The 18403-nt window shown below is 42.1% G+C and overlaps 1 protein-coding gene across 6 annotated transcripts in view; it reads left to right on the top strand.

The window, feature by feature from the left end:
* celsr1a (cadherin EGF LAG seven-pass G-type receptor 1a) overlaps positions 1-10031 on the top strand; it is an 87140-nt gene extending 77109 nt beyond the window's left edge. For 4 of the 6 annotated variants that reach the window (XM_030720276.1, XM_030720275.1, XM_030720271.1 and 1 more), the window contains 11 exons: positions 1849-2023; positions 2632-2744; positions 2967-3046; positions 3151-3277; positions 3393-3518; positions 3665-3792; positions 6383-6483; positions 6637-6777; positions 6908-7171; positions 7253-7628; positions 8518-10031. In XM_030720276.1, the coding sequence (XP_030576136.1) occupies positions 1849-2023; positions 2632-2744; positions 2967-3046; positions 3151-3277; positions 3393-3518; positions 3665-3792; positions 6383-6483; positions 6637-6777; positions 6908-7171; positions 7253-7628; positions 8518-8545 (1659 nt within the window). In that variant the 3' untranslated portion in view covers positions 8546-10031. Of the gene's footprint in view, positions 1-1848; positions 2024-2631; positions 2745-2966; positions 3047-3150; positions 3278-3392; positions 3519-3664; positions 3793-6382; positions 6484-6636; positions 6778-6907; positions 7172-7252; positions 7629-8484 lie in introns of all 6 variants that reach the window. The other 2 variants (XM_030720274.1, XM_030720272.1) reach the window with 2 other exon arrangements.
* The last annotated feature ends 8372 nt before the right edge of the window (positions 10032-18403 follow it).

Genomic DNA, 18403 nt, shown 5'->3' with positions numbered 1-18403 from the left:
CACCCAAGGCATCAGGAGATGCACTGACAATCCTATAACTCCATGGAGGGTTGTAACTGCCACCCCCAGCTGTCATCCAGATGTACATGTGCTTCTGAATATCATTTTCAGTGGAAATTAATCAGAGATAAAAGCCAAGTCTGTTCAACCTCATCGCACCTCATCATTCACACGACAAGAGACAACAAATCAGCCTCGTATTTCAAAGTTAGGTCCTATAATTTTATCCTACAATGAGCAATTCAGCAGCCGCAGCACTTTTTGATAAACCTACTATAAATCTGACTTTCACTACTGAAAAAAGAATATCTGCAAATGTTAAAAAAAAACCCAAAAAAATACACAATGTAATATACAGTGTTGATCTTACAGTTGGAGTTGACTGACAGAACCGGCTTGAGTATCACTAACTGTATTTGATTAGCGATGTTTCCTGCTCTTCTCTTAGCTGTGGTTACCATGCAGTACAAATCAGTACAAACACCACAGTGAAGGAGAAGCATGTAAGTTCACAGGCGCCAGATAAGTTGTGGGAATTTTGACTTCAGTCTTGTACAAATGTTCTGACTCACCGTGTTTTGACTGGGATGAGGTGGTAAAAGCGCATGCTACCTTATCTTTATGGAGTGGAAGCCAAGTCTGCAAGGAGATGCTTAAAAGAGAAAGTTTAATCTATTTGTTTTGGGGGTTTTTTGAATCTCTCTGATTTTGTTAGTGTGCGTGCAAAGTTTAGGTGTGTGTGTGTGTCGGTATATGTGTGTGCATCAGAACAGTGGAATGCTGTCAGTGCGTGCCCGGGGCCATCTTGTGGGATGATTTATAGCATTGTCAAAGTAGTTTCTCTCCCTTCTTCTCTGATCTCCACAGCAATACAAAACATTACTAAAATACAGCACAGCTCTGCGTTCATTCACACACACTGTTCCTCTACTGTACCACCAGACACAGAAAATGGGAGGGGGTACAGGAATGTGGGGACAGGTTGAATCATTGCTGTGTTACGTAAATGAGAGAAGTTTGTCATGAAAGCATTTACTGTCAGTTAATGAATTTATTAGTTTTTTGACAAGTTGAATAGTTTATTGAACAGGTTGTAAGATTTTGAAAAATTGTTAAAAATTTCATTCACAGTTTCCTGGAGCCTAAAGGGACATTTCCAACTTGTTTGCCCCATAAAAGATGATCAAACAGAAAATCATCTTATTTTGAAAAGCTTGCTTTTGTATTGTCGGCGAGTAAAATATTCCTGGAATAGGCTGTAAAATGTAAAAGGGCAGCACGGTGGCGTAGTGGTTAGCACTGCTGCCTCACAGTTAGAATACCATCTGGAAGGCCTGGGTTCGATTCCACCTTGGCCCAGGTCTCTCCCTCTCTCTGTGTGGAGTTTGCATGTTCTCCCCGTGCTTGCGTGGGTTTCCTCCGGGTACTCCGGTTTCCTCCCACATTCCAAAGACATGCACTTACTGGGGTTAGGTTAATTGGCTAATCTAAATTGCCCATAGGTGTGAATGAGAGCATGAATGTGAGTGTGAAAGGTCGTCTGTCCCTCTGTGTTGGCCCTGCAACAGGCTGGCGACCTGTTCAGGGTGTACCCTGCCTCTCGCCCTATGATAGCTGGGATAGGCTCCAGCCCCCCCGCGACCCTTAACAGGATGTGCGGAAGCGAATGGATGGATGGATGGATGGATAGGCTGTAAAATGCTGATAGAACACACCGATGAACGGATAGATAGATTTACTGCGTATTCAAATGATCTACTGATACTGTAGAACAAGGAAAAAGTACAGAAAATCCTGTACCTAAAGATCTGGCTATCTCTTCTTCTCTCCCTTCCTATCTACGTGCAGTTTGTGTGCACAGTGATCGCCATCCTCCTCCACTACTTCTACATGTGCACCTTTGCCTGGATGTTCGTGGAGGGGCTGCATATCTACCGTATGCTGACAGAGCTTCGGAACATCAACCACGGCCACATGAGGTTCTACTATGCCATGGGCTGGGGCATACCAGCTATCATCACTGGTGAGAGAGAGAGACACACACACACACACACACACACAGACGTGCACCGGAACACACTCATTTGAGCGCAGAGGCAGCAGAGCGATGGGAGATGCCAGACTGTCAGGGAGATTCGTGCCATGACTCGTCTCTTCTGAAGAGGCTGTGATCCCCGTGGGAAGATTGTTGAACAAGACAGCAGAAGGAGGAAGCACAAGGAGATGTTCTTGACTTAGATGTTCATGTCTGTCAAAATGAGACATTTGTTTTCCGTCATGTATCTGCAACATAAAGTTCATCTGTCTGATTCCTCGTATTAGTGACACTTCTGTCACTTTTATGATGTTTGGTGGAACAGTAAGGTGTGACTTTGGCAACGTTGGATGCCAAGATAGCATTTTTGATTGGAATTTGGATGGAGAGACAGTGTGTGAATAAAGTTACAGCGTTAAATATACGGAGGTCTAAATGTGACAAAATCATGAAGTGATCAGTGAAGGATTATGATGTGAAATTGAAAAAAATACAAGTATTTAAAGAATGTAAAGTGAAACTTCTGAAAATGTTTTAAAATTTTACTTTTATGCTGTATTTTCTGTGTGTGTGTGTGTGTGTGTGTGTGTGTGTAGGTTTGGCAGTTGGCCTTGATCCTCAGGGTTATGGAAACCCAGATTTCTGCTGGCTTTCTGTCCACGACACACTCATCTGGAGCTTCGCGGGGCCGATCTTTGTGGTCGTCCTGGTTTGTAGCCTCTTTTCTGCTGCCTGATTTGAACTTGAATAAAACTGGAAACATTTTATTATCACCAGCTCTTGAAATGTCACTTTTTTTGTAATTATCTCTAATTCTCTTTTTCAAAGAGGGTTCCATATATTTTTGGAAATATATAATCATATAAAGATAATAACAATGTACATATTTTTTATTAATTCAGATTCTCCATATTTTCCCCTTTCCATAAAGGTGAACATAGTGATCTTTATTCTCGCTGCCAAGGCCTCCTGTGGCCGCAGACAGAAGGCTGTAGAGAAGTCAGGAGCTATGTAAGTTTCTGCGTCACATCAGATATTTCACATACAGCATCCAGTTGATATCTTGAGTTTGGCATTTTAAAGCATCACTAAAAACTTTGTGCTTCCCAACTCAGTCCTGCACTACGAATGGCCTTCCTCCTCCTGATACTCATCAGCGCCACCTGGCTGCTCGGTCTAATGGCAGTCAACAGCGATGTAATGACTTTCCATTACCTGTTTGCTGTCTTCAGCTGCTTGCAGGTAACTGCTAACCTCAGACTGATCCCTGGATGCACAGATAATCCACACACACACACTTGTTTGAGTTCAGCCATTCTCCTACACTGCAGACACACTTCTTCTGCTTTGATTTCAGGGAGTCTTCATTTTCTTCTTCCACGTGGTTTTCAACAAAGAGGTGAGGAAAAACCTCAAGAACATCTTCACGGGAAAGAAGAGCATTCCAGATGAGTCCAGCACCACAAGGGCCTCTCTGCTAACAGTAAGTGAATGAATCGCTGTTTTTATCCATAACTTTAGGATTTCATCAAATTTACTCAACTTTTTTTATGCTTCCTTTTAGCATTTGTTTTTTTGGCCTCACTCCCCTTGTTTAAGATGTAATCTTTGTTATCCCTCCATCTTCAGCGCTCTCTCAACTGCAACAACATGTACACAGAGGACGGCGCAGTGTACCGTTCAGGCATCGGCGAGTCTACCGTCTCATTGGACAGGTCAGCCAAGAGCCGCAGTAGCTACCTGGCTTACTCACGCAGGTACAGCACGCTGACTGACAGCATGGCTGCTTCCATTGTGCCGCATGACGAGAGCGCGTGCGTGTGTCCCCCTTTCCGCATGCCTGAGATCCAGATGTTTCATGCTTACTAACACACTTTGCAGTCTCACACATACATGGACACACAATCCTGTCCACCCTGACTGTCCAAAGTTCAGTTTACTCACTAAATTTCTCTGTTTTTGGAGGGTGACTCTTGTTTCTTACTCCATATGCATGATGCCACATAATGGCACCTGCGCTGTGCAGTGACTCTGCTTGCATAAAAATCATATTGATATTTGCCAATGCATGGTGCACGGCGTGGCTGCAAAGAACTCTATGCACACATACATCTGAATAAACATATAAGGACATGTGAATCTGAATTTACACCCACCAAGGAAAAAGAACACAGTAGCTACTGTATCCATTCATATTGCTGTGTTGTTCTATGTTGTATGAGATTTTACTGTGGCTTGTGTGGGATTTGATGTGGTGCATTGTTTGTAGAGCTGCACACTTGATGTGCTTTAGTAGTAAATGCAGTGAGTAATTTAACAGTAATGTGACAGATTTAAAGTAACTGAACATTTCAGGTAGTTAGTTTGTAGTTTCAACAAAAAATAGATTGTAACTTTAATGAAGGCAGTTGTAGCATTATGTTAGACAAGGATAAGTCAAGTAAATACAAAATGCAGTTTTAAATGATGATTTCATTTATTAAGGAGAAGAACTATACAAACCTACCTGACCCTGTGTGAAAAAGTAATTGCCCCCTAAGCCTAATGACTGGTTGTGCCTCCCTTGTCAGCAAGAGCTGCAATCACAGGTTTGTGATAACTGTCAATGAGTCTTTCACATCACTGTGGAGGAATTTGCGACTCATGCCACGATCTAAAGAAACTCCAGAACAGCTGAGAAACAAATTCACCGGAAAGGGTTACAAAGCCATTTCTAAGGCTTTGGGACTCCAGTGAATCATGGTGAGAGCCATTATCCACAAATGGAGAAAACTTGGAACAGTGGTGAACCTTCTCTGGAGTAACCAGCCTACCAAAATTACTCCAAGAGTGCACTGACAACTCAACCACGAGGTCACCAAAGAACCCAGAACAACATCTAAAGAACTGCAGGCCTCACTTACCTCAGTTAAGGTCAGAGGTCATGATTCAACAAGAAAGAGATGGACAGAAATGGCATCCATGGGAGAGTTCCAAGGAGAAAACCACTGCTGACCAGAAAGAACACAAAGACTCGTCTCACATTTGCCAAAAGACATCTTGATGATCCCCAAGACTTGGGAAAATACAAAGTTGGAACTTTTTTGGGAGGTTTGAGTCCCGTTACATCTGCATGTAGTCAGTGCAACCAGTTATTAGGTTTAGGGGACAATTACTTTGTCAATGTGCAAAAAAAGAAATTAGGAAGAGGGTAAATGCTTTGTCACAGCACTGTGTATCTCATGAAGTGGTAACTGAAGATCTCTGTTATGTCAATGTCCTGCAGCAGAAATTTGTTGGAAATGATTAGACTTCAAAGTGAACTTATGAAAGACACAGTATTAATCATGTACAGCTTTTTGCTCCAAGCTAACTATGGACTACTGGCATGTTTGAAAAAATGTGTGTTGGGCAATAAAGCTATATGTGGCTGAGTGTAGGTGCGTTCCCGATAAAGCTGTGAAGGTCGATTCTTTCCGAGAATATAGATGTTTGTCATCTTAGGCTAATCTCCCCTCTTGTATAAGCTGTATGTTTTCAGTGTATCACTGACATGCTTTCATTGCAGTGGGGTTGGGTTACACATAACTGGTGTTTTTAAGAGTTTTACAGAATCACGGTTACATGTGACTGTACGCCTCAGCTCGTAAAACTGTCGTCTGGGTAATAAGAGCTGACTCTCTCATCTGCCTCTTTCCATGCCTCACGTAGAGGCAGCACGCCGCATTTCTTCTCTCCCCCCCAGCGCTTCTGCTCTTATTGACCTTAAAGAAAAAGTGGGAAAAATATAAAGAGAGGAAGAGGAGAAAAATGGTGGAGAAATGTGGAAAGAAAGTAACAGCAAAGAAGGGGTGATGGGATTGTACCTGTTGAGGTAGGAATGTAATGTAGACATGCATACCTCTTCCCTGCAGCTGTTGGCACGTCTTCAGCTGCTTCCAGAAGCTTCCCTTAGATCAGCCATCAGACAGGTCAGAGACTCTAGTAGCAGTTTTTGCCCTCCAGCCGAATTCTCATTCCAACCTGGAATAAACAGCTGCAGACAGAGAGGACAGGATACCTTCTATCCATCAGCGGGAGATTGTTTTAATATTGGTGATTAAGCAGGGACTTTATTGACTTTAAACAGACAGGAGCACGCAAACCAAATGTCACATTTGCTTTGTCTTTGTTGAGGCAATCAACAGCGGCAGATGTTTTGTAATGAGAGATGTCTGCTGTATCAGTTGTGTAAAACCACAAGTTTGGGCTTGAATTAACTTCCAGCAATGATGTACTTCCCCTCGCTGTCTCCTCTAAATCTCTCCACCTCTATTCTTCTGCTCCTGTTTCTCTCTTGCCTGCCCTTCCCATCCTTGGTCTTTCTAGGGAGGAGTCTGGTCAGAAGCCCAGTGGCTCTTCAGGAGCAGCTAAAGGCCACACGGACCTGGATGGATCTCTGTTCCACAGGAATGGCACCAAAGGAGATGGTGAGGTTTTTATATTTCATTGCAATCGCAATGTTTTATTTTCAAAAATAACTTTCTCAGTTATTTGCGTGCAAATGAATATACATACTGTGCCTCTGTGTGTTAAGTTGATATTGGTTCATTGGTCTGTCTCTCCATCATTGCTCCCATTAGACTCTGACTCAGACAGTGAGCTTTCAGCTGATGAACACAGCTCCTCCTACGCCTCCTCCCACTCCTCCGACAGCGAGGATGATGATATTGATCCCAAGCCAAAATGGAACAACGAGAGGCCCCTTCACAGCACCCCCAAAGGTATATGCATAAGCATAAATAGAAGCTTCAAGATACTATATTTACCAAAGTTAGCAGCTTGGCTCTGAGTAAGACTTTTTTATCATATGAGACAGAATTAAATCGAAGTTTTCCCTTCCCTTCTCACCAGGGCAATCAGTGTCTAATCACGTTAAGCCTTACTGGCCAGCAGAGCCCACCACAGCCAGTGACAGTGAAGAGCCAGGTGGGGCAGAGAGGCTGAGGGTGGAGACCAAGGTGAACGTGGAGCTGCACCCAGAGAACAAGCTCAACCACGTTGGTGAAAGAGAGAGGGAGGCCCTCCAGGAGAGAGACAGACAGACACCTACTAACGCGAAAGACTCAGCGCCTGCCAGTCAGCCTAACAGCAACCACCAACCAGAGCAGAGAAAAGGTGAGGGAGGAGATGTGTTTAGAGCTGATTTGAATCGATTTTATCTCAACCGTGCTGACGCAAATCACTCATCTCGTTCAGGTATCTTAAAGAACAAGATCAGCTACCCTCCTCCACTGACCGACAAGAACATGAAGAACCGTCTGAGGGAGAAGCTGAGTGACTACAACTCACCTACCATCACCTCCCCTCCCCCCAACAACAACAACACCTCCTCCCCACCACCTCCCTCTGTCAACATCATGACTCCATCGTCCCGGGCGCCTTCGTTGGCCTCCAACGATGGAAGCCGACTTGGCAACCATGACGGCGGCTCCCTCATCAAACCGCCCGTCGCCCCGCGACCGCAGTTTCCATCTGGGGCACCACCAGCGAGCATCTACCGGGAGACAAACGGTGGAGTTGCCATGCACTTGAAGTCAGGGACGGTCAACGGAGGCAACGAGTCAGACTCAGAGTAAGAAAAGAATGCTGTTTGTTTTCAGTACTAATGAAAGCAGTAGTGGCTAATACACACGCAGTTCCAGAGGAAACTGCAGCATCATTTCTGGAGGTTGCTGTAGACTTCTGGTGGCCGTTGAAGCTTGCAAGTTTTACAGAACTGTAGTTTATCATAGTGATGATACCATGACAATTTTTCCCCGTTATGATAACTGGCATTTTAAAAGTGGAGCAGCCTTTAGTGCAGGCACATATCAGAAATTTAAATTGAGCAGTTTTCTGCAGAGCTGCTTTATGGCTCAAGTGTGTGACACTGAGCAGTCTTACTCGTGGTGCCAGTCTGTACACTTGGGCCACATTTGGTTTCAATGGGACACATTTTCAGCAATCACTAATAAAAGATTCAAAACCAGTTTAATGGTAGTTTTAATTTTAGAAGTTTGAAAAAGCATGCAAGCGCATGTTATTTTTGGCTAAATGATAAGCAACAAACAGATTGATCATAGTGCCGACTTATGCAATGTTGCATGTATCATATATGCTTTCTTGCTGCAAGTAAAGCTGAGAAGACTGATGGCACCCTTGTATCCTGTAGGACCGGGATAAAGAGCTAGCCTGTTTTTTACACAGTAGAGATATGAAAGCATTAACAATCCTCTTTAACTTATTTTTGGCAAAAACCACATCACTATATTCCTTTAACTCTAGCATGAAATACACCCTGATTTAAATGCTGCATGAGGACCTCCTGCATCCCTGCATTCATTTTTTACCTTGCATGTTCCCCTCTCTTCTTTTTCTTTGCACCACTCCTCCCTGCATCCCCCTCCTTCCCTCTGCTCTCCCTCCTGCCTTTTTTCCTCCCTTAACAGTGGCAGTAACGAGACTTCGATCTGACCTGTTAGGCAAACCCAGACCAGCCTGCCTTTGTGAGAGGAGGAACCAAAGAACCTGCCGGGTTGGGGCTGAGGGGACCAAGAGTCGAGAAAAATGAAAGGAAAAGTTGAAGATGGAGAGGCGTTGAAGTTTGGATGAAGAGAAGAAGCGTTGCCTAAAGCCTGATCTGTCCGCTCACGGCTCCTCTCATGTTTCCTCTCTCTGGAGAGCAGTATTAAATTGCAGACGTTAGGACTGCCTTAGACAAGAAAACAAGCAGAGATAAAGGAAAGATGGGAGAGATAATAAAGGGAACGCTGTGCAGGACTCTATCAAGAAATGACACGGTTGAGCCATGTGTGCCAAAACCACTATAGGAAATCAGGAGGAAGAGTTGGAAGATGAAGAACGACCCCAGAATGCATTGCAGGCCCCAAAATGATGCTCCTCTCTAGTGGTGGTGAGGAGCCAGTGGGGGATCATTATGTTCTTTTTCCTTAGGTGAAGTTAGAAAAATGGCAGATGTATAATTACTGTGCATGAACCTTTACAAGCTGGTACAGTCGCATTTGTAGTCCAAAAGGATTTCAAGGACTACAGGTCCCTCAAATGTCACACACATCCTCTTCTCAGTGACTTCTGAACACTTCTGTCCATACTGGGCGGAGCTATCAAACACAAAGTGCTCTTTTTTTCTTCTTAAAGAAAGGCTTCAGCCTGTCGGTGTATTTAGAGTGTAATTAACATGTAGATAATTTTAAAAGGTGAAGAAGAAATGATCTATTTTCTATTTCAGTTTTAACAAGGACAAAGTAGTGAAATCACCTCGTATGCTGGTCTGATAGTCAGACAACGACAAATCCAGGTGCCTTCATGCTGAGCTGAGGCCTTACAAGCTCGCAGCATATTCACAGGCTGCTGCTGTTGTGTTCAAGTGCATGTACACACACAAAAGCACGGCCTAAATGAAGAGGAATCCCACCCCACCCCACTGTTGAAAACTCTTCAGTTGGAGCGCTATGAACCCGAAGCCTTGTTTTCCAGTGTGTGTCCTGCCTGTTTGTCCAATGCGAGACACACTCCTGGTTACCAAAGTCATGAGATCTGTTAAATGAGCAGATTAGGGTTGGGCGTCAGTTCAGTTTAACTCAGATTTATTGTAGAATCTTTAAAAGAACAAAGCAATTTGTTACATTTTAGTGTAAAAGTGAGAACCAGATTGAGTACTCACTCATGGATCTGTACAGAAATCGCATAACTGAAGCAGCCTTTTAATTACTAAATTTCCAAATCTGGGTTCAAACTGAAAATGACAGCAGCTCTGATGTATTATGCAGCTAGTAAAAGGTCATTTACAGTCACTGAATGCCTTTGTACCTTACATCCTGTACACGCCCAGTGTTTCGCCCTTATGTAATCAATGCTGTTGATAGAAATCTGTGTTTTTGTATGATCTGAGACACTGGAAATGTTTTGTAACATAATGTATATTTATTTTTTATGGTTTCAAGACACTGGAAAGGAAAAAAAAAAATATGATTGTGACTGTAAAATAATAAAAAAAAAAAGACATGATGGATTTTTAAACAGCGTTGTGCCTTTGCCTGTCTGTTCACTGGCAGGAAGCATGGCCGGTTCAAACATGCACACCAGTCAAGGAAAATGAGGTAACATAAACTTTTAGCAATCTAAAAAATGATGAGTAATACAATCCAGTAGTTATCCATTTGATATTCACAAAGCATGAAGCACTCAGGTCTCAATTATACATGGATTTGTATTTTTGCCTAGATTAGTATGAAATGATATTGCTTGCTGCACTTTGCTTATTCTGGGTTGGACCCCCTTTAGCCTTCAGAGCTGCCTTGAAAACTCAGCTTTTCGGGAGGTTCAACACGGTGCTTTTGACGTGATGGCATCAGTTGCTGCAGATTTGTCGGCTACACATTATGTACACTGTGGACATTAAGGATGGACATGATCAGCAACAATATTCAGGTAGGATGTGGCATTTAAATGATGTTCAGTTGGTACTGAGGGGCCCAAGAAAATATCCCCTACACATCACACCCCCACCAGCCTGATCTGTTGATACAAAGCAGGATGGAGCCATGCTTTCATGCTGTTTATGCCAAATTCTGATTTTACCATCTGAATGTCACAGAAACTGAGACTCATCAGATCAGGCAACGTTTTACCAATCTTCTACTGTCCAGTTTTGCTGAGCTGGCGCGACTGTAGCCTTAGTTTCCTGTTCTTAGTCAGCAGGAGTGGCACCCAGTGTGGTCTTCTGCTGCCACTCATTGCATATTTTCTCTTATTCAGACCATTCTCTGTAAACCCTACAGACGGTTGTGTTGGAAAATCCCAGCAGATCAGCAGTTTCTGAAATACACCTACAACTGTGCCACATTCAAAGCCACTTAAATCACCTTTCTTCCACATTCTGATGCTCACTTTGAACTTCAGCAGGTCATCTTTACCATGCCTAAATGCATTGAGCTGCTGCCACGTGATTGGCTGATTAGATTTTTGGTTCAACAAGCACTTGAACGGATGCACTGAATAAAGTGGTCTTTCTCATACTTCTGAAGCCGTCTTGTAAATGACTTTCACTGCAGAGACCTGTACTGAACTAAAGACACACTGCTCTGGCTTTCCAAGGTTGATGGCTACACACAACCCCTCACTTAAATGTTTGTAGGAATTTGTCTTTAGCTGCACCCACAAGATCCGGAGACTCCGAACAAATAACTGAGTCAGATAGGATCGTTAATGATGTTTTCAGTTAAACAACTGTAAGGTGTGGAATCTCTCTGTATTCTTTGCGTGTCTTTGTATAGATAACCTCAGCTGACTCATGTGACAGTTGTTTTGTTTTTTTGGAGGATCAGATGCCGCATCAGGGCCTGGGAATGGCAACTGTGCCAAGTGCATCACACAAACCCGTACACATAAAGGTGCTGCCACTGGGTACTGCTGAAGAAATTATTGTAAGCAGGCGCAGCGAAAGGTAAGAAGGCAGAGTCAGGTTTCACAAGCCTATTGGGCAGTCAGTTGTTATAGCAACTGAAGCCAGTCCTCCCCTCAGGTGACAAACATAAGATAAGTAGCAGGAATTGAGGTAGGCTGTCAAAATATGATATGTGGTGAGTGACGACACTTTGTCTGTGTTTATGATCTTTATTACATTAACTTCCCCCTGCAGTAATTATTCTGTCAAAACAGGAATAATTTTGTCAGGTGGCCTATATTTCACTTTGGGGGTGGAGGGGGCTCTAACTTTAAACCTGAGGAGTTCAGTAGGCACTTTTAACTGGCCTCTGAGCTCTTTCAGAGTGACCCTCTACTCTCTTCTTTATCTCTGTCCCATCACAGCCAGGCAAACTTAATAATTCACACTCATCAGAGCTAAAGCTGGCATCCTGCAGGAGCCCAGGTGCAGAACACAACTGGGCACAAGGAGGAGAAGCAGATCAGTTAACTAATACAACTCTGCCATCTACTGGTAGGCTATGATATGAGTTTTGTACTTCAGCAGTGAGGTTCTGTGCAGACCTCCTTTTTGCCCTCCAATCTGTTGAAGGCTTTATGTCCATAGAGGTGCTGCAGTAACTACACTCAAAGCATCGTCCAAATCTACTCCAGGTAATCTAAAAAGAAAAAGAAAGAAAAAACATGTACAATAAGAAAAACATCTACTCAGTCATATCTGCAAATGTCCATGCGCATGTCTGCGAGTGAGCAAAATCTCAGCTTTGTGGGTGGTTTGTGATCTCGACGCCTTCCCCTGGCAAACTTGCCAGAATAAAAATATTCTTGCCTTGTTTGTCATTTTGTTCACTTAGAGTCATCTGTGACGCCAACAGACATTAAAAAAAAAAACCACAATTGTCTGTGTAGCTTGTGGGAAAACTGTTTAAGCACCACATGCTGCATGTTTAGCAATGCCACCGGATGATGAGGTAGAGTTATATCTTTCCCTTCCCGTAGATTGGTGGTAATACCATGAGCAGGTATTACCCTGCTGTGTTTTCTAATGTTTTCTAAATTTTTCTAAATTTCTTTGGACGTTGGCTGCTTTTTCACTCATTTTTAGACCAGTCCTCATACCCGGCCATTTTTAGACAGATGTTTTTCTGTTTGTTGAATCACTTAACACTGACCTATGGGTGATTCAAACCTATAAAAGGCTCCTAACTCAAGGGATGAACCAGTGTTGTGTCTACACATGAAAGACAACTTAGCAAAGAACTCATTTTAAGTTGTATCTTTGGGCAGTTTGTTACTGTTGCAAGAACATATAATTTGTTCCCATTTCTTTAGCTGAATCTATGAAAAATGCTGAAGATAACACAGTTTGACAGCCATAAAATAGTATTCTTGCACCAACAAGATGATATCAAGTGAGCTATCAGCTGAAAACATGACACATGTCAGCATAGTGTGCAGGGTTGAAACTGGACTGAAAATCAGTGACAACAGGAATTATGGAGTGATGACAAATTTGACATTTTTGGTTCAAATTGTCCTCCGTGTGTAAGGAGGAGGTCAGGAGAGCAGTACAGCAGTGTCTACAGCCATCTCTGAAACAAGATGGAGGCTCCATCATGGCTTCAGCCAGTGGTGTTGTGTATCCTGTCAAAATTGACAGAATTATGAATGCAGAACAGTACGGTCAGAGTTTGAGCAACTATGTAATACCATCTGAAAGCATCTGATTGGCAACAGCTTCATTTTCCAGCATAACCATGATCCCAAACACACTGCCAATGCAGTAAATGCATACCTGGATAGAAAAACACAATGGAGCACTATCAGTCCAGAGCCTGGAGTAAACATTAATGAAGCAGTATGGGGCCATCTTGACAGAGAACAGAACAAAAGGCAGCAACATCCAAAGAAGAGCTTTGAATGTCCGTCAAGAAGCCTTGAGAACTTTTCCTGAAGACTAGTTAAAGAAATAAGAAGAAAGCTGCCTCACAGAGTTCAGGCTGTGCTGAAGAATAAAGGTGGTCATAGCAAATATGTCTTTCATTAGAATTGTAGAAACTCTGTTTTTGCCTCATATACTGTATTTCTATGTATGTTTGCACGTTTCAGTAAATCACTGAACCTATTTCCCATTTTCCTAACAAAATATAAAGAAAGGAAGGGTGACACAAGACTTTTGCACAGTACTGCACAGTGTAATTTGGCTACGTGGGACACAGAACCGTTATTAATGGCACTGAATCTCCTGACATTCACAGGGTCGCAGGTACAGTTGTGTCTTGGCCACATTCTAAAGAAGAAGAAGATTTTCAAAGACTAGAGGCTTTTGCCTTTCAAAAGTGCTTTCAAACATGTATTTTTAATGAGGCTTTGCAGTTCTTTTATCTTTTTTTCCTTCTAGTTGTGCTACATAGATAAAATTCGATAAAACAGCTGATCCTAACCCTAAATGGGCTTTCATAGATCTGATGGTTGTTAACTGGTTACAAAATGCAAAAATCTTTTCACATTTTGAACGATTCTGATTGAAACTACTGCAAAAAACCCCTCTTTTCATCCTGCTTTCCACACAAAAGCATACTTCCCGTAGCTGTAAAAGGATGATATCACAATGGGAGGTGACATTTTTTTAGATATCTTGAACATATACTTTCAACTAGCTCACTGCTCTCAGTGCTAGCGCTCCACAGTGCTGTACTTGTAGAAATTCCCTAACCAATGGTGCAGGTGTTTTGCCTTACAAAGCTTCCTGTGCATTGCAAGTTATTGTTTACTGTAAGCACGCGTTGTAACTTTAAGAAAAAAAAACACGTTTTGTTTGAGACGGGGTTAGATTTTAAATTCCTTTGCAGTCAAGAACATTTTATTTTAGAAAACAAGAAATCATTTTGTTTTTATTTGATATTTTTCCTTTCAAAGGGGGAAAAAAAACTTGCAAAAAAGTAAGCATAATGCCTCCAATTCCACAAGATAGATAGATAGTCAAAAAGTCAGTCTGACAGGCAAAATAGGCAGGCCAATTCTTTTACATGGAAGGTTCTACAGTAACACAAACACTACCACAGCTGCCAGAAATAGTATGTAATGAAACCTCCAATAATAAATGTAATCTGTCTTATCTATTTTAGCGTGGAAAAAAAATATCCTTGTGAGTTCAAGTCTTATTAATTTGTTAAAACAAGTCCAGGAAGAAAAATATGGTAATATTAAATCGGCCGTCTTATCTAAATGTGTTTTGCATCAGCAGTCTCGTCATCCACCCTCCCCTTCCTCCCAACTGTTCTCTGATTGACTCAGAATGCTCGGCCAGTTGCATAAGGCATGCTTGGTTGTGCAACCCTCTAGAAAATGCTGGTTTGGGATTAAGAGGTTTATTACAGGATTTCTAAATGAGCGCAGAGGGAGGATTTGGGAAATCACAACAGCGGTAGTTTTGCTAGAAGACATCTGAAGAGGATCATGGGCCACAAGCCCATTGTTGTGTGTGTGTGTGTGTGTGTGTGTGTGTGTGTGTGTGTGTGTGTGTGTGTGTGTGTGTGTGTGTGTGTGTGTGTGTGTGTGTGTGCGCGCGCGTGCGTGCGTGTGTGTGTGTGCGCATGCCCACGCTTTAAGCACAACTAAGGGGAATCCCATCTAAAAGCATTAGTCCTCTTGGTTACTGTGATGACTATACAAACCCTGAGCGGGTTCCCGTTGGAACTCGTAGTATTTACAGGTCAAATTATGCAAGGTAATTTTCAATGACACAGCAGCTGCTACTGAAATAACCTGCAAAACATAAGAGGACTAAAGCATAGACATAGATAAGGCACACTGAAGGCTTGGTTTATAATTTGTGGTTTATTTTGGCCTTCAAAAGAATGATGTAATAGAGATTACACAGAATTTGTGATTGATCCCATGTTCAATCAAATATTCCTACAATAATAGTTAATAGTTGCATGTTAGAAAAAATCCACTATGATCTAACCTAGCTTGGGAAAAGGTATTAGGATTGTACTCTTGGTGCACATTTGACACAGCTGATCACAACACTCTGCTACAGAGAATGGAATTTAATATTGGGATTAAAAAAAATACACTGAGTTGGTTTAAGTCATACTCATCTGACAGATTCCAATATGTACCAGTAAACAATGACTTTTCCACACAGACAAAAATATATGGAGTTCCTCAGGGTTCTGTACTTGAGCCGCATATTTTATAGCCTCTTACTGCAGGAGTCCAGGTGCAGGTACTTTCAATGCTCCCCTTAGGGAGTATTATTAGAAAACTCTATGCAGGTGATGCCCAGCTAGCTATCTGTCTATGAAGTCAGAGATGTTTTAGGCCAAAAAACAAAAACAAAACAAACAAACAAACAAGAAAAAAAGAAAAACAAACAAACACTGGAAACACTGTTTCTAATGAGGTGCATGTTCCGGATGGCTCTACTCGGGCTCTAGTATTATTGTCATTTGGAGTAATTTTGGTCTAATATGAAGACTAGACAGTTTTGTTAAAATTACAAACACCCTGTCTCAGACTGATGTTGAAAAATTAGTCAATCCATTCATTACTCTCAAGCTGTGTTGATACTGGTTGCCCCAGTATCAAAACTCCCTATTTGGGGTGGTGTAGTGAAGGCACCAACAGGAACTCAAAGGACAGATGGCATTTCTCCTGCACTACCTTCTCTTCACTGGCTCCCTGTAAACCAATGCTGCTCAAATAGTGGGGCGCGCCCCCTTGAATACAAAGCACTAAATCACCAACCCCCCCCCCCCCCATCATATTTTAAAGACCTTGTAATATATACTGCTCAAAAAAAAAAAAAAGAAAAAAAATGAAAGGAACACTTTTTAAGTATAGCAGAGAATAGCATCAAATCAATTACATTTCAGGCATAGTGATCTGGTCAGGTAAGTAGCAGAGGGGGTTGTTAATCCATTTCAGCTGCTTTGGTGTTAATTGTTTTCCCTCCTTATCTTTTCTGTTTTTTTCACTAGTTTTCCATTTGACTAGGGTCAGTATCACTACTGGTAGCAAGAGGCAACACCTGGCACAGGTGCTATTGCCAGAAGGTTTGAAGTGTGTTCTAGTACAGTCTCAAGAGCATGATGGAGATTCAAGGACACAGGAGGAGATTGCAGGAGACTGGCAGTTACTCTAGGAGAGCTGGACTGGGCCGTAGAAGGTCCCTCATCCATCAGCAGAAGCGGTATCTGCTCCTTTGTGCAAGGAGGAACAGGATGAGCACTGCCAGACTACTCCATCAGACCACTAGTGTGAATGTCTCTGACTAAACAATCAGAAACAGACTTCATGAGGGTGGCCTGAGGGACCAACATCCTATAGTGGGCCATGTGCTCACTGCCCGGCACCGTGGAGCCCAACTGGTATTTGCCGTAGAATACCAGAATTGGCAGGTCCACCACTGGTGCCCTGTGCTTTTCACAGATGAGAGCGGTTCATGCTGACAGACACGCACATGTGACAGACAGGCATTTGGTATCGGAATTAAATCCTTGGACCCATTGTCAGACCCTACACTAGTGCAATGGGTCCTCCTGGGTTCCTTCTGGTGCACAATATGGCAAGAGTGGGGTCATACGAACTACTGAGTCCCATTTTGAGTTGCTGCAATAAATTTTTGAGCTCTGATGTTTTTTCAAAGTGTTCCTTTAAGTTTTTTTTTGATCAGCACTCCACTCTTAGACCAACTTTGGTTTCCTGGAGCCTTAGCTTTCTGCATAAAAAAAGAGTGCCTGGAGGTGTTTGAAGATTCAAAATAGATGCAGCCATGTTGACATCACCCATTCATTTCTGATGCCCCATTTAAAAGGGCTGGCCTGGGTTAGCTTGGCTAATAAGGTGGATCCACCTGTCTGTTTGCACTGATCACTGCACTGTCATGTACTGTAGATATTACTAGACTATAGTTTACATTCTTTTATCTTTTAATTATTCCCTGCACTGTATATTTTGTAATATTGTGTTATAGTTATAGTTTTGTAATATCTCTGTATATTTGTAATTTGTATATTTGTAATATTGTCATAGTTTTTATACTTAAATGTTTTTATGTAAGCACGAAGTACCGCAGCAATTTCCTAATGCTGTGAACCTGTTCACCCATATGGCAATAAAAACCTTCTGATTCTGATTCTGATTAATCACTTTTATATTAAATAGGATGCTGACTTTGGCTAGCAAAAATACCCAGCAACTACAAAAAACACTTAAAACACAATTTACATACTAAAAAAAATCAAACAGCTAACTCCTGAGTGTGTTCTAGTACAAAAAAAAGCAAACAAGATAAAAAGCATTGGCCACACCCCCACGAAATGCATAAACTCTAATGCAATTAAATGGATTACTCTAGTCTACAGCTGTTAACTACAGAGACAAAATCTGTTTTTGTACCTGTGCCTGGCTGTAAACGTGTTTACTCCAAAGTTCAGCATTTTAACATGGTAGAATATATGGCCAGCTCCAAGTGGCCTTTGAGAAACTGCAGTTTTAGGCACTTCCATACTGGCTTTTCCAACCCTGGAGGTTGCTGCTTCGATAAGTTTGTTCAAATGGCAATCTAAATTTTTTTCATAGCAGACAGACAAGTGGCACAGAGCAACAGTTTAATCAGTAGGCCTGTCTTGCTAATTAGGCTGTTTTTTTCATATAATCTGATGAATTATACAGAATACTATAGGAAGCTCTCTAGCTATCTCAAATTCTAAATATACCCTTTCATGTAAAGTCTGCATAAAATACTCTAGAACTAGATATGGAAAACCCCGCGCCTCACACATTTGCCTACACAAATGTGAAGGTAATCTAAACATGCACTGTCTTTGTCTTGTGTATGGAGCTAAAACCACACAAGCATAGCCACAGGCCAACCAGGCCAAAGCTCTACTGAAGACAGGGCTACAGTGA

The sequence above is a fragment of the Archocentrus centrarchus genome, chromosome 23, assembly GCF_007364275.1.
Source record: "Archocentrus centrarchus isolate MPI-CPG fArcCen1 chromosome 23, fArcCen1, whole genome shotgun sequence".
Classification (NCBI taxonomy): domain Eukaryota; kingdom Metazoa; phylum Chordata; class Actinopteri; order Cichliformes; family Cichlidae; genus Archocentrus; species Archocentrus centrarchus.
Note: the sequence above shows the minus strand (reverse complement) of the source record. Positions and strands in the feature narration are given on the sequence as shown.